At 41.2% G+C, this 13,599-nt stretch overlaps 1 protein-coding gene across 4 annotated transcripts in view; it reads right to left on the reverse strand.

Annotated features, from left to right (window-relative positions):
- Window positions 1-13,599, reverse strand: part of AEBP2 (AE binding protein 2) — a 218,109-nt gene that overhangs the window by 170,422 nt on the left and 34,088 nt on the right. For all 4 annotated transcript variants that reach the window (XR_004439997.1, XM_033222720.1, XM_033222721.1 and 1 more), the window contains one exon: window positions 11,764-11,871. Coding sequence is in view for 3 of the 4 variants with exons in the window: in XM_033222720.1 (XP_033078611.1) it covers window positions 11,764-11,871 (108 nt within the window). In the remaining variant the exon portion in view is untranslated. The remainder of the gene's footprint in view (window positions 1-11,763; window positions 11,872-13,599) is intronic.

Consider the following 13,599-nt stretch of genomic DNA (forward strand, 5'->3'; position numbering starts at 1 on the left):
CGACTCCGTCTCAAAAAAAAAAAAAAAAAAACTATCAAGATGTGATTTCTCTGAGACCAAAGGGGGCACGGATCACTGGAGGCCAGAAGTCCAAGACCAGTCTGGCCAACGTAGTGAAACACCATCTCTACTAAAAATACCAAAAAAAAACCAACAAAAAACAAAATTCGCTGGGCATTGTGGCACCTGCCTGTAATCCCAGCTACTCCAGAGGCTGAAGCATCAGAATCAATTGAACTGACGAGATGGATGTTGCAGTGAGCCGACAGCGTGCCACTGCGCTCCATTTACCCTGGGTGACAGAGCCAAATTCTGTATCCCAACAAAAAACAAAAAACAAACCAACAAAAAAAGATATAATGTCTCACCCATGAGATTAGCAAAAATCCCAAAGTTTGACAATCCCCTCTCAGCAAAGCCTTGGAGACATTCCAACATTAGGCAGACACTCTAACTTTACTGATGATGGTACTAGCTCTAGGGAATGACAATTTGGCAAGTTATCAAAATTACCAATGTTTACATTAACCTTTGATCTACCTATTCACATCACTTAGGGGATATTTCCTACATACACAATTATACATGTACAAAATGACACATATTCAGGATTCATCACTATAGCACTATTTCCAACAGCAAGAAAAGAAGCAACTCAAGTGTATCTACAAAGTTTGGGTACAGTCCTAAAATCACACAATGGAAGGCGACGAAGCTGAAAAAATGAGACTATTCACTATGAACTGATACGAAAAGATCCCAGCATAAAGTACATTCAAAAAGCAAGATACAAACAATCGGGAGGAGGAAGATGGAGATAGAAGAAAGGTCTACCATGCAGCTCCCACTCTGGCAGAGAGAACACCACGTAGAGATGCACACCGTGAACTTTTGCTTCAAGAGCCACCCCAGGAATATGTCAGGCAAACTGAAAAAATTCACAGATCCTTTGAAAGAAGCGGTATACTGCTGCAAATTTCGTGAGACAGGTAAAAAACTGTGAGTCCCCAAAATGTAAGAGAAGGAAAACCTGCCTCCAAACACACATCCCCACTGGGGAATCTGAAAATCCAGATCATGGGAGAAGGATTCAACCTTACCTAGGGCTGAAATAGATTTAAGGGAACTGTGCAAAATACAAAAGTAGAAGCAGCAGTGGGAAATGCTTTGTAAGCATTCCCAGCCTCTAGCTAAAGCCCAGGGAAGCCATCCCTGACTGTATCTCACAAGGGTACTACCAGAAGACAGCCGGTAGAATTAGGGAAGGGTCACAGGGCAAAAGAAGCTTCAAATGAGATTAGTAACAATTTCAGCTGGACATGGATTTTCTTGAGCAGAAAAGGGAGGTGGGTGAGAACAGTTACCAGTGCAGAGCTGCTGACAGAGTAGGCGGATGGGGAGGGGCGAGGTCTGAAGGCCTTGCTTTCTCAGCAGGGAAGCCTGGGGCAAGGTCTGAGCGGGAAACCAAGGGAGTGAGAGTGGCTTCACCTACCGCGTGGGAGCTGAATGAGGTCTCTCGCAACCAGGTCTCTCACAATCCCCCACTTCCCTGGTGAACTATATGACACAGCAGAGACAGCCAAAATCCCCTGTGGAACATAACCCGACTGGCCTGAGAACCAACGCCCTATCTCCCACAGTGGCTGTGGCAAGCAGAACCCAAGGAAAGTGAGTCTGAGCCTAATTCCGCCTAACCCTGCTCCCACCTGATGGTATTTCTCTACTTGCCCCTTTAGCAGAACAGGAAACATAGCCCCACCCATCTCCCAAGAAACCAAAATACTTGCCCAGGCCAACTTAGGGCAAACAATCTCCCTACTTACTACTACTGCAGCTAGTGCTCTCTTCAAAGTGTCACCTCCTGGCTGGAGGCCAACCAACTCAGGCCATTAGAGCAACTCATGACAGAATAACCCAGATCCCAGGAAGGGGAAAACAACAGCTAATTCCACTGCCTGCAACATCCTGGCCAACCAGAGGTCCTGAGTGTGTCTACATTACAAGCTCACTGCTAGCATAACCAGTATTCAAGAAAGCAAGTACACTAAACATACCTACAACCGAAGACTATCAAAGAGTCCACTTCACTCCCCTGTGCCACCTCCACCAGAGCAGGTGCTGGTACCCACAAGCTTGGAGACCTGAAGATGAATCACATCACAGGACTCCTTGTAGGCATTCCCCAGCACCATCTCAGAGCCTGGTAGCCCTGCTGCTGGATGGCTATACCCAGAAGAGCAATAACAATCACCGCAGTCCAGCTCTCAGGAAGCCCCATCCCTAGAGGAAGTGGGAGACAACAGGCCCTGAAATCCAGTCTTTTCCACTGAAATAGTCTAAACAAATGAGAAGGAACCAGAAAAGTAATTCTGGTAATACAATTCTGGTAAAACACGGTTCTATAACCCCAGCAACGTATCCAAACCAAAAAGAAATTTCTGAATTTCCAGATAAAGAATTCAGAAGGTTGATTATTTTTTTTTTTTTTTTTTTTTTTTGAGGCGGAGTCTTGCTCTGTCGCCGGGACTGGAGTGCAGTGGCCGGATCTCAGCTCACTGCAAGCTCCGCCTCCCAGGTTTACGCCATTCTCCTGCCTCAGCCTCCCGAGTAGCTGGGACTACAGGCGCCCGCCACCTCGCCCGACTAGTTTTTGTATTTTTTAGTAGAGACGGGGTTTCACCGTGTTAGCCAGGAGGGTCTCGATCTCCTGACCTCGTGATCCACCCGTCTCGGCCTCCCAAAGTGCTGGGATTACAGGGTTGAGCCACCGCGCCCGGCCCAGAAGGTTGATTATTAAGCTACTCAAGGAAATATCAGAGAAAGGTGAAAACCAAATTAAAGACAACAATACAGGATATGCACGAAAAATTCACCAGAGAAAAAGATACCATAAAGAAACAGCAATCACAACTTCTAGAAATAAAAGACACACTTAAGAGAAACAGAAAATGCACTGGAGGCTGGGCACCATAGCTCACGCCTGTAATCCCAGCACTGCGGGAGGCTGTAGCAGGCAGATCACCTGAGGTCAGGGGTTCAAGGCTAGCCTTGCCACCATGGTGAAACCCCGTCTCTACTAAAAATACAAAAATTAGCCAGGGATGTTGGGGTGCGCCGGTAACCCCAGCTACTCAGGAGGATGAGGCACAAGAATCACTTGAACCCAGGAGGTGGAGGTTGCAGGTTGCCATAAGCCAAGATTGTGCCACTGCACTCCAGCCTAGGTGACAGAATGAGACTCTGCCTCAAAAAATAAAAAAAATTAAAAAAAGGATGGACGGATGGACGGACGGAAGGAAGGAACAACAATCACAACTTGCAACTTCTAGAAATAAAAGGCACATTTAGAGAAACAGAAAATGCACTGGAGGCCAGGCATGGTAGCTCATGCCTATAATTCCAGCACTTTGGGAGGCAGAGGCGGGTGGATCACCTGAAGTCAGGAGTTCAAGACCAGCCTGGCCAACATGATGAAACCCTGTCTCTACTAAAAAAAAAAATACAAAAATTAGCCGGGCGTGGTGCTGGGCACCTGTAATCCCAGTTACTCAGGAGGATGAGGCAAGAGTATCACTTGAACCTGGGAGGTGGAGGCTGCAGTGAGTGGAGATAGCACCATTGCACTCCAGCCTGGGCAACAGAGTGAGACTTGGTCTCCCCTCCCAAAAAAAAAAAGATGCACTGGAAAGTTTCAACAATAGGCCAGAACAAGTAGAAGAAAGAATTTCAGAGCTCAAAGACAAAGCTTTCAAAATAACCCAATCAGGCAAAGACAAATAAAAGATAATTTTTTAAAAAATTAACAAAGTATCCACGAAATGTGGGATTACATCAAACAACCAAACCTAAGAATAACTGGCGTTTCTGAAAAAGAAGAGAAATCTACAAGTTTGGAAAACTTACTTGAGGGGAATAACTGAGGAAAACTTCCCTGGCCTTGCTAAAGATGTAGACATCCAAATACAAGAAGCTCAAAGAACTGCTGAGAAATTCATCGCAAAAAGATCATCACCTAGGCACACAGTCATCAGGTTATCTGAAGTCAAGATGCAGTAAAGAATATTAAGAGCTATGGGATAAAAGCATCAGATAACCTATAAAGAAAAACCTATCAGATTAACAGCAGATTTCTCAGCAGAAACCTTACAAGCCAGAAGAGACTGGGGTCCCATCTTCGGCTGCCTGAAACAAAATAATTATCAGCCAAGAATACTGTATCCAGCAAAACTAAGCTTCATAAATGAAGGAGAAATCAAGTCTTTTTCAGACAAACAAAGGCTAAGAGAATTTGCCACTACCAAGCCAGCACTACAAGAAATGCTAAAAGAAGTTCTAAATCTTGAAATAAAAGCTCAAAACACACCAAAATAGAACCTCCTCGGCTGGGCGCAGTGGCTCATGCCCGTAATCCCCGCACTTTGGGAGGCTGAGGTGGGCAGATGACCTAAGGTCAGGTATTCAAGACCACCCTGGCCAACATGGCAAAACCCTGTCCCTACTAAAAAATACAAAAATGAGCCAGGCGTGATGGTAAGCACCTATAATCCCAGCTACTTGGGAGGGTGAGGCAGAGAGAATTGCTTGAACCCGAGAGGCTGAGGTTGCAAAGAGCCGAGATTGCGTCACTGCACTCCAGTATGGGCAACAGAGTGAGACTCCATGACAAAAACAAGACAAAAAAGAATCTCCTTAAAGCATAAATCTCATAGGACCTATAAAACAGTAACACGAAGGGAAAAAAAAACAGCTATTAAGGCAACAACAAGCATGATGAATACAACAGTACTTCATATCTCAATCCTAATGCCGAATGTAAATGGCCTAAATGCTACATTTAAAAGATAGGGAATGGATAAAATTCCACCAACCAGGTATCTATTGTCTTCAAGAGACTCACCTAACACATAAGGACTCACATAAACTTAAGGTAAAGGGGTAGAAAAAGATACTCCATGCAAATAGAAACCAAAAGCAAGCAGACGTAGCTATTATTATATCCGACAAAACAGACTTGAAAGCAACAATAGTAAAAAAAAAAAAAAAAAAAACTCACACACACACAAAGAGGGACATTAAATAATAAAAGAATTAGTCCAATAGGAAAATAACAATCCTAAATATATATGCACCCAACTGGAACTCCCAAATTCATAAAACAATTACTAGACCTAACAAATAAGATAGACAGCAACACAATAAACACAGCAAAGAACAATCCTAGCAACATAATAATGTAATAATAATTGTATCTTGACTTTAGATAACCTGATGACTGTGTGCCTAGGTGATGATCTTTTTGCGATAAATTTCTCAGCTGTTCTTTGAGCTTCTGATATTTGGATGTCTACATCTCTAGCAAGGCCAGGGGAAGTTTTCCTCAGTAAGTTTTCCAAATAATAGTGGGAGACTTCAATACTCCACTGACAGCATTAGACAGGTCATCAAGACCAAAAGTAAATCAAGAAATAATGGATTTTAAACTACACCCTGTAACAAATGAACTTAACAAGTATTTACAGAACATTCTACCCAGAAACTGCAGAATATACTTTTTTTTTGAGGCCTGTCACCCAGACTAAAGTGCAGTGGCGCAATCTTGGCTCACTGCAATCTCTGCCTCCCAGGCTCAGTCTATCCTCCCACCTCAGCCTCCCGAGTAGCTGGGACTACAAGTGTGCACCACCATGTTCAGCTAATCCTTTGGTTTTTGTTGAGACAAGGTTTCACCATGTTGCCCAGGCTGGTCTCAAACTCCTGAGCTAAAGCCATCCACCTGCTTTGGCCTCCCAAAGTGTGAGACCTACCATGCCTGGCCAGGATATACATTATTTTCATCAGGACACGGATAGACCAAGACAGACCATATGATAGCTCATAAAACAAATCTCTATAAATTTAAGAAAATCTAAATTATATCAAGTATCCTATCAGACCACAGTGGAATGAAACTGGAAATTAACTCCAAAAGGAACCCTGAAAACTATACAAACACATGGAAATTAAATAATCTGCTCTGGAATAATCCTTGAGTCAACAATGAAATCAAGGTGGAAATTAAAAAATTCTATGAACAATAATATAATGTCACAACTTATCAAAACCACTGGGATACAGCAAAAACGGTGCTAAGAGGAAAAGTTCAAGCATTAAATGCCTACATCAAATGCCAGACAAGGTGGTTCACGCCTGTAATCCCAGAACTTTAGGAGGCCTAGGCAGGTGGATCACCTGAGGTCAGGAGTTTGAGACCAGTCTGGGCAACATGGTGAAACCCTGTAAAAACACAAAACTTAGCTGGGTATGGTGGCCCACACCTGTAATCTCAGCTTACTTGGGAGGCTGAGACAGGAGATTCACTTGAACCCAGGAAGCAGAGGTTGCAGTGAGCCGAGATCATGTCACTGCACTCCAGCCTGGACGATAGAATGAGACTCTGTCTCAAAAAAAAAGAAAAGTCTGAAAGGTCACAAATAGGCAATCTAAGGTCATACCTCAAGGAACTAGAGAAACAAGAAAGAACAAACAAAATCCAAACCCAGCAGAAGAAAATAAATAAATAACAAAGACCAGAACAGTGCTAAATGAAACCAAAAGAACAAAAAAAATACAAAAGATAAATGAACAAGCTGGTTCTTTGCAAAGATAAAATCGATAGACCAGGCCGGGCGCGGTGGCTCAAGCCTGTAATCCCATCACTTTGGGAGGCCGAGACGGGCGGATCACGAGGTCAGGAGATCGAGACCATCCTGGCTAATACGGTGAAACCCTGTCTCTACTTAAAAATACAAAAAACTAGCCGGGCGACGAGGCGGGCGCCTGTAGTCCCAGCTACTCGGGAGGCTGAGGCAGGAGAATGGCGTAAACCCGGGAGGCGGAGCTTGCAGTGAGCTGAGATCCGGCCACTGCACTCCAGCCTGGGTGGCAGAGCAAGACTCCGTCTCAAAAAAAAAAAAAATCATGTGATCTCAATAGATGCAGAAAAAGCATATAACAAAAAAATCCAGCATCCCTTTATGATTAAAACCCTCAGCAAAACTGGCATAGAAGTAACATACCTTAACGTAATTAAATGCATATATTACAAACCCACAGCCCATATTCTACTGAACGGGAAAAAGTTGAAAGCATTCACCGTGAGAAATGAGAACAAGACAAGGATGTCCACTCTTACCACTTCCATTCAACAGAAGTACTGGATGTCCTAGCCAGAGCAATCAGAGAAAAGAAATAAAGGACATCCAAATAGGTAAAGAGGAAGTCAAACTGTCGCTGTTTGTTGATGATATGATCGTATATCTAGAAAACCCTAAAGACTCATCCAAAAAGCTTGCAGTCTGACAAACAAATTCAGTAAACTTTCAGGATACAAAATCAACGTAAATTAGTAGCACTGCTCTACACCAACAATGACGAAGTTGAGAAAAAATCAAGAACTTAACCCCTATTACAACAGCTACAAAAAAATGAACTACTTAGGAATAGACCTAACCAAGGAGGTGAAAGATGTCTACAAACAAAACTACAAAACACTGCTGAAAGAAATCATCAACACCACCAACAAATGAAAACACATCCCATGCTCATGGATGGGTAGAATTAATATTGCGAAAATGACAATACTGCCAAAAGCAATCTACAGATTAAATGCAATTCCCATTAAAGTACTATCATCAATCTTCACAGAACTAGAAACAATCCTAAAATTCATATGGAACCGGAAGAGAGCCCAGATAGCCAAAGCAAGACTAAGCAAAAAGCACAAATCTGGAGGCATCACATTATCTGACTTTCTATACTGCAAGGCTATGGTTACCAAAACAACATGGTCCTGGAATAAAATAGACACATAGACCAATGTAATAGAGATCCCAGAAATTGAAGTCAAATATTGGTGACTCACGCGTGTAATCCCAGCATTTTGGGAGACCTAGGCGGGCAGATCACTTCAGGTCAGGAGTTCGAGACCAGCCTGACCAACAGGGTAAAACCCTGTTTCTACTAAAAATACAAACATTAGCTAGACATGGTGGCAGGCACTTGTAATCCCAGCTACTCAGGAGCCTGAGGCGGGAGAATTGCTTGAACTTGGGAGGCAGAGGTTGCAGTGAGTCAAGATCACGCCACTGCACTCTGGTCTGGGTGACAGAGTGAGACTGAGTCTCTAAAAAATAAACACAAAAAAACATAAAGTGGGGAAAGGATAGAAAGGATACCCTTTGCAACAAATGCTGCTGGGATAACTGCCAAGCCACATGCAGAAGAATGAAACTGGATCCTCATTTCTCACCTTATACAAAAATCAACTCAAGATGGAGCAAAGACTTAAATCTAAGACCTTAAACCATAAAAATTCTGGAAGATAACACTGGAAAAACTCTTTCAGACATTGGCTTAGGCAGAGAGTTTATGACCAAGAATCCTAAAGCAAATGCAACAAGAACAAAAATAAACAGATGAAACCTAATTAAACTAAAGCTTCTGCACATAAAAAGAAATAATCAGCAGAATAAACAGATGACCCACAAGAATGGGAGAAAATATTTGCAAACTATGCATCCAACAAAGGACTAGTGTCCAGAATCAATAAGGAAGTAAAAACAAATCAACAAGAAAAAAAAGAATAATAATCCCATCGAAAAGTGGGCAAATGATATGAATAAGCATTTCTCAAAAGAAGATATACAACACAACACAATACCACCTTATTGCTGGAAGAATGGCCACAATTTAAAAGGCAAAAAACAACAGATGTTGGCATGGATATGGTGAAAAGGGAACACTTTTACACTGCTGGTGAAAATATAAACTAATACAACCACTATAGAAAACCGTACAGAGATTTCTTAAATAAAAGTAGAACTACCATTTGATCCTGCAATCCCACCACTGGTAACCTATCCAGAGGGAAAAAAGTCATTATATGAAAAAGACACTTGCACACATGTTTATAGCAGCACAACTCGCAATTGCAAAACTGGACCCAGGGTAAATGCCCTTCAATCAGTAAGTGGATAAAGAAAATGTGAGAGAGATATATATATATATATATTCAGACACACACACACACACCCCATGGAATACTACTCAAGCCATAAAAAGGAACAAAATATGGCTTTCACAGAAACCTGGATGGAGTTGGAGACCATTAGTCTAAATGAAGTAACTCAGGAAAGGAAAACCAAGTATCGTTCTCACTTGTAATTAGGAGCTAAGCTACGAGCAGGCATAAGAATGATATAATAGACTTTGGGGACTAGGAGGGAAGGGTGCGGGTAGTTAGGTATAAAAGACTACACACTGGGTACAGTGTACGCAGCTCAGGTGACAGGTGCACCAAAATCTCAGAAATCACCAGTAAGGAATTTATTCAGTGTAACCAAAAACCACCTGTTACCCAAAAACTATTCAAATTAGGGCCAGATGTGGTTAATTCCAGCACTTTGGAAGACCGAGGTAGGCGGATCACAAGGTCAAGAGTTCAAGACTAGCCTGGCCAACATGGTGAAACCCCATCTCTACTAAGAATACAAAAATTTGCTGGGCGTGATGGCATGTGCCTGTAATCCCAGCTACTCGGGAGGCTGAGGCAGGAGAATCGCTTGAACCCAAGAGGGGGAGGTTGCAGTGAGCCAAGATCATGCCACTGCACTCCAGCCTGGGCAACAGAGCAAGACTCCATCTTGTGGTGGAGGGAAGATTATTCAAATAAAAACAAAAAAGAAGGTACATATATACAATATAATATTTCAAGAATGGAAGAAACTTGGTTTATAGAAAAACAAGTAACCTGTGTATTTAAAGCTGCTCTAAAATTAAGTTTGTTTCTTTTCAAAGCAAGGTACAGACAGTATTTAATTTACTAGACTTTGGGTAAGAAAGGAGAATGAGACTACGTATTTATCTGCTTGTGGATGCATAAGGAAGTACTAGAAAAAATCACAAGAAACAAATAATAATTATATATTTGGGAGGAAACGGGAAAACAGGAACGAGAGAGACAAGTAATTCTTAGTGTAAACTTTTGTTATAATGTTTTGTTGATTGCTTTTTCCAAAAAAGTTGTTTTTAAAAGCAACTCCACAAGAATTACCTCACTCTCTATAAAACCCAAGGGAAGTTACTGGCACAGTATTCATTTCAGTAAATGTGGTTTTAACAACTATTAAAACTCCTTTAAACACAAACTTTTAATCTCTATGGTATATGCTACTTTTAATAAATAGAAACCAAAATATTTAATTTTTCATAAAGACAAATGGAATAGATTTTTACAGAAACTTGCTCTTTATAAAGATTTCCCAGAATACATCTAATTTGACAAAAGTGATTTACAACTAATTACAACTAACCTCAGTAGTGTGACCTCAAAACTGAGTGAAAGGAATCAAGTCCTTTAATGTCCTACAACTTATTTATTTTATATAATAGTCAATGTTGTTTGCTAATGAAAATGCCAAAACCTTTGACAGTAAGAAAACATAACCAGACCACCAAGTATTAAAAAAAACCGGCCGGGCGCGGTGGCTCAAGCCTGTAATCCCAGCACTTTGGGAGGCCGAGACGGGCGGATCACGAGGTCAGGAGATCGAGACCATCCTGGCTAACACGGTGAAACCCCGTCTCTACTAAAAACTACAAAAAACTAGCCGGGCAAGGTGGTGGGCGCCTGGAGTCCCAGCTACCCGGGAGGCTGAGGCAGGAGAATGGCGTGAACCCGGGAGGCGGAGCTTGCAGTGAGCTGAGATCTGGCCACAGCACTCCAGCCTGGGTGACAGAGCAAGACTCCATCTCAAAAAATAAAATAAAATAAAAAAATAAAAAAAACCAACATGGCTTCCAGTCACTGGTCTACCACTAGCTATTTTCAAGACCCTAATCCAACAGCAACACTTCTGTACTTCAAATAGAAAAAAACAGAACAAATAAGCTTAATCTCCATCTACTTTTGAAATTCAGTGTATGTACAAGAATGTTAAAACAAATGGTTGTTTTTAAAAAAATTTAGAGGAACAAAATTATGCCTATTAGGAAACATGTCAGCTTAAGCTAACATTTAAAAGAAAACAACAGGCTGGGCGCAGTGGCTCACGCCTGTAATCCCAGCACTTTGGGAGGCCGAGGCAGGCGGATCACGAGGTCAGGAGATTGAAACCATCCTGGCCAACATGGTGAAACCCTGTCTCTACTAAAATACAAAAAATTAGCCAGGTGTGGTGGCAGGCACCTGTAGTCCCAGCTACTTGGGAGGCTGAGACAGGAAAATGGTGTGAACCTGGGAGGCGGAGCTTGCAGTGAGCTGAGATCGCACCACTGCCCTCCAGCCTGGCAACAGAGTGAGACTCTGTCTCAAAAAAAAAAAAAAAAAAAAAGCCAGCCAGGCACAGTGGTTCACGCCTGTAATCCCAGCACTTTGGGTGGCCGAGGCAGGAGAATCACCTGAGGTCAAGAGTTTGAGACCAGCCTGGCCAACATGGTGAAACACCATCTCCACTAAAAGTACAAAAATTAGCCAGATGTGGTGGCATACGTCTGTAGTCCCAGCTACTCAGGAGGATGAGGCAGGAAAATCACTTGAACATAGCAGGTGGAGGCTGCAGGGAGCTAAGATGGCACCATTGCACTCCAGCCTGGGCAACAGAGTGAGACTCTGTGTCATAAATAAATAAATAAATAAAATTTATACACATACATCCCAGAGTGAGACTCTGTGTCATAAATAAATAAATAAATAAATAAATAAAATTTATACACATACATCCTTACCTTGAAAGGTTTGTCTCCACTGTGTGTCAGCATATGCCTTTGTAACCAACTTTGACTGGTAGATGGAGTGTTATATACTTTACAACCTTTCCATAAGCAAACAAATACCTGTTAAGAAAAACAAAGCCATATTAATTTTCATGACTTATCTCAAGAAGAGTTTGATTTCTCATACATTCAAATTAACATGTTACAAGTCTTCAACTGACAAGAACTATTGAATGTACAAGCCAATCAAAATGCTTAATATAAACTGTCAAAACATCCTAGTATGAGCCACTCTTAATGCTACTGACCACACCTTCAGTAAGGAATAGGAACATAGATCACAGAATACCATTCAGAAGGAAACATATATAACATTAGCAACATATCCCTCGGAACTGAGACCATGGGCCATTATTTACATTTTTGTATTTACTGCACAAAAGAACAAACATCTACTAATTTTAAATAGCAGGAAATATAAAGGCATAAAAAAATTAATGAAATGACCAATAAATGTTAATTAGAAGACACTGATATTTTCAACTTCAAAGAATGAATGAAAATTATGAAATTACAATTTTTTACTGGTGATATCCTGGTCTCACAAGCATACTAACAATATTTGTTCTTATATTGTTGTAATCATGAAGAATTATTTCTATCTTGATTATGACACAGAGACATATTCGAGACCCTGTCTGGAATATGAAATTTTGTTATGAAACAAATTGAATACAAAATATTAAGTTAATACAGTAATAAAAACAACAGACATGAGCTAGCATACTTTCATCATAGACCCACATTCTAGGTTCAGGGTACTAAGTATAACTAGGTGTGGAAAGCACCAAAACCAACAAACTAATCTTTATCATCTTCCTACCAGTGACATGTCAATTTCCTAACTGATGATATTTCCATCAAACCAAACACTGAAAACTGCTTCCCAACATCAGGAAAAAAAAGGTCTACCACAATCATTATCTTGAAAGAACTACTTAAAGGCTCTATTCTTTTCTAAGGTAAGAACAATCATCGAGTCACACTTTGAAGATTGTAATACACTACATACAAATAGAACACAAGACAGATATACAATCTTTCTTCAGCCAGCCTAAAATAAAAATTTTTAATAGACTAGAAAAACTGACAGTCTATAAACAAATAATTGAGGTCAATTTTTACTCAAAAACAAAATCATCTTATCTCAAATAGGTATAAACAAGGCAATACCAACACTGCCATTTGACAAGACTGTTTAGAGAAGTTACTGCATATCCTGACTCCACAACAAATTTGCTGGTTTCTTTAAGTATGAGATAAAGGAACTCATAACATTACCTCCTTCATACTCAAAATTCCCAACCCTAGAACATGTTTATAAACTAATGGCCAAGGTTCTCAGAGTTAAAAGTAACTTTTAAAAATAAATCTAGGAACAGAAAAAAATACAAAGCAATACTTATATGCACCCGATGTCGTGGCTCACACCGGCAATTCCAGCACTCTGGGAGGCCGACGGGGATGGCTTGAGCTCAGGAGTTCGAGACCAGCCTGGGCAACATGGCAAAACCCTGTCTCTACAAAAGTAACAAAAAAAATTGGCTAGGCATAATGGCATATGCACCTGTAGTCCCAGGTACTCAGGGGCGGTGGAGAGGGGGTGCAGTAGCTGAGGCAGGCTGATTGATCAAGCCCAAGAGATGAAGGCTGCAGTGAGCCACGATGGCACTACTGCACTCCAGTGTAGGTGACAGAGTGAGACCTTCTCTCCAAAAAAAAAAAAAAAGCAAAAAGCAAAAAACAAAAAAATTAAATGCTATAGAAATTAATTCAGTATTGTTTAAT

The sequence above is a fragment of the Trachypithecus francoisi genome, unplaced genomic scaffold, assembly GCF_009764315.1.
Source record: "Trachypithecus francoisi isolate TF-2019V2 unplaced genomic scaffold, Tfra_2.0 Lachesis_group11, whole genome shotgun sequence".
In the NCBI taxonomy this organism is placed as follows: Eukaryota; Metazoa; Chordata; class Mammalia; order Primates; family Cercopithecidae; genus Trachypithecus; species Trachypithecus francoisi.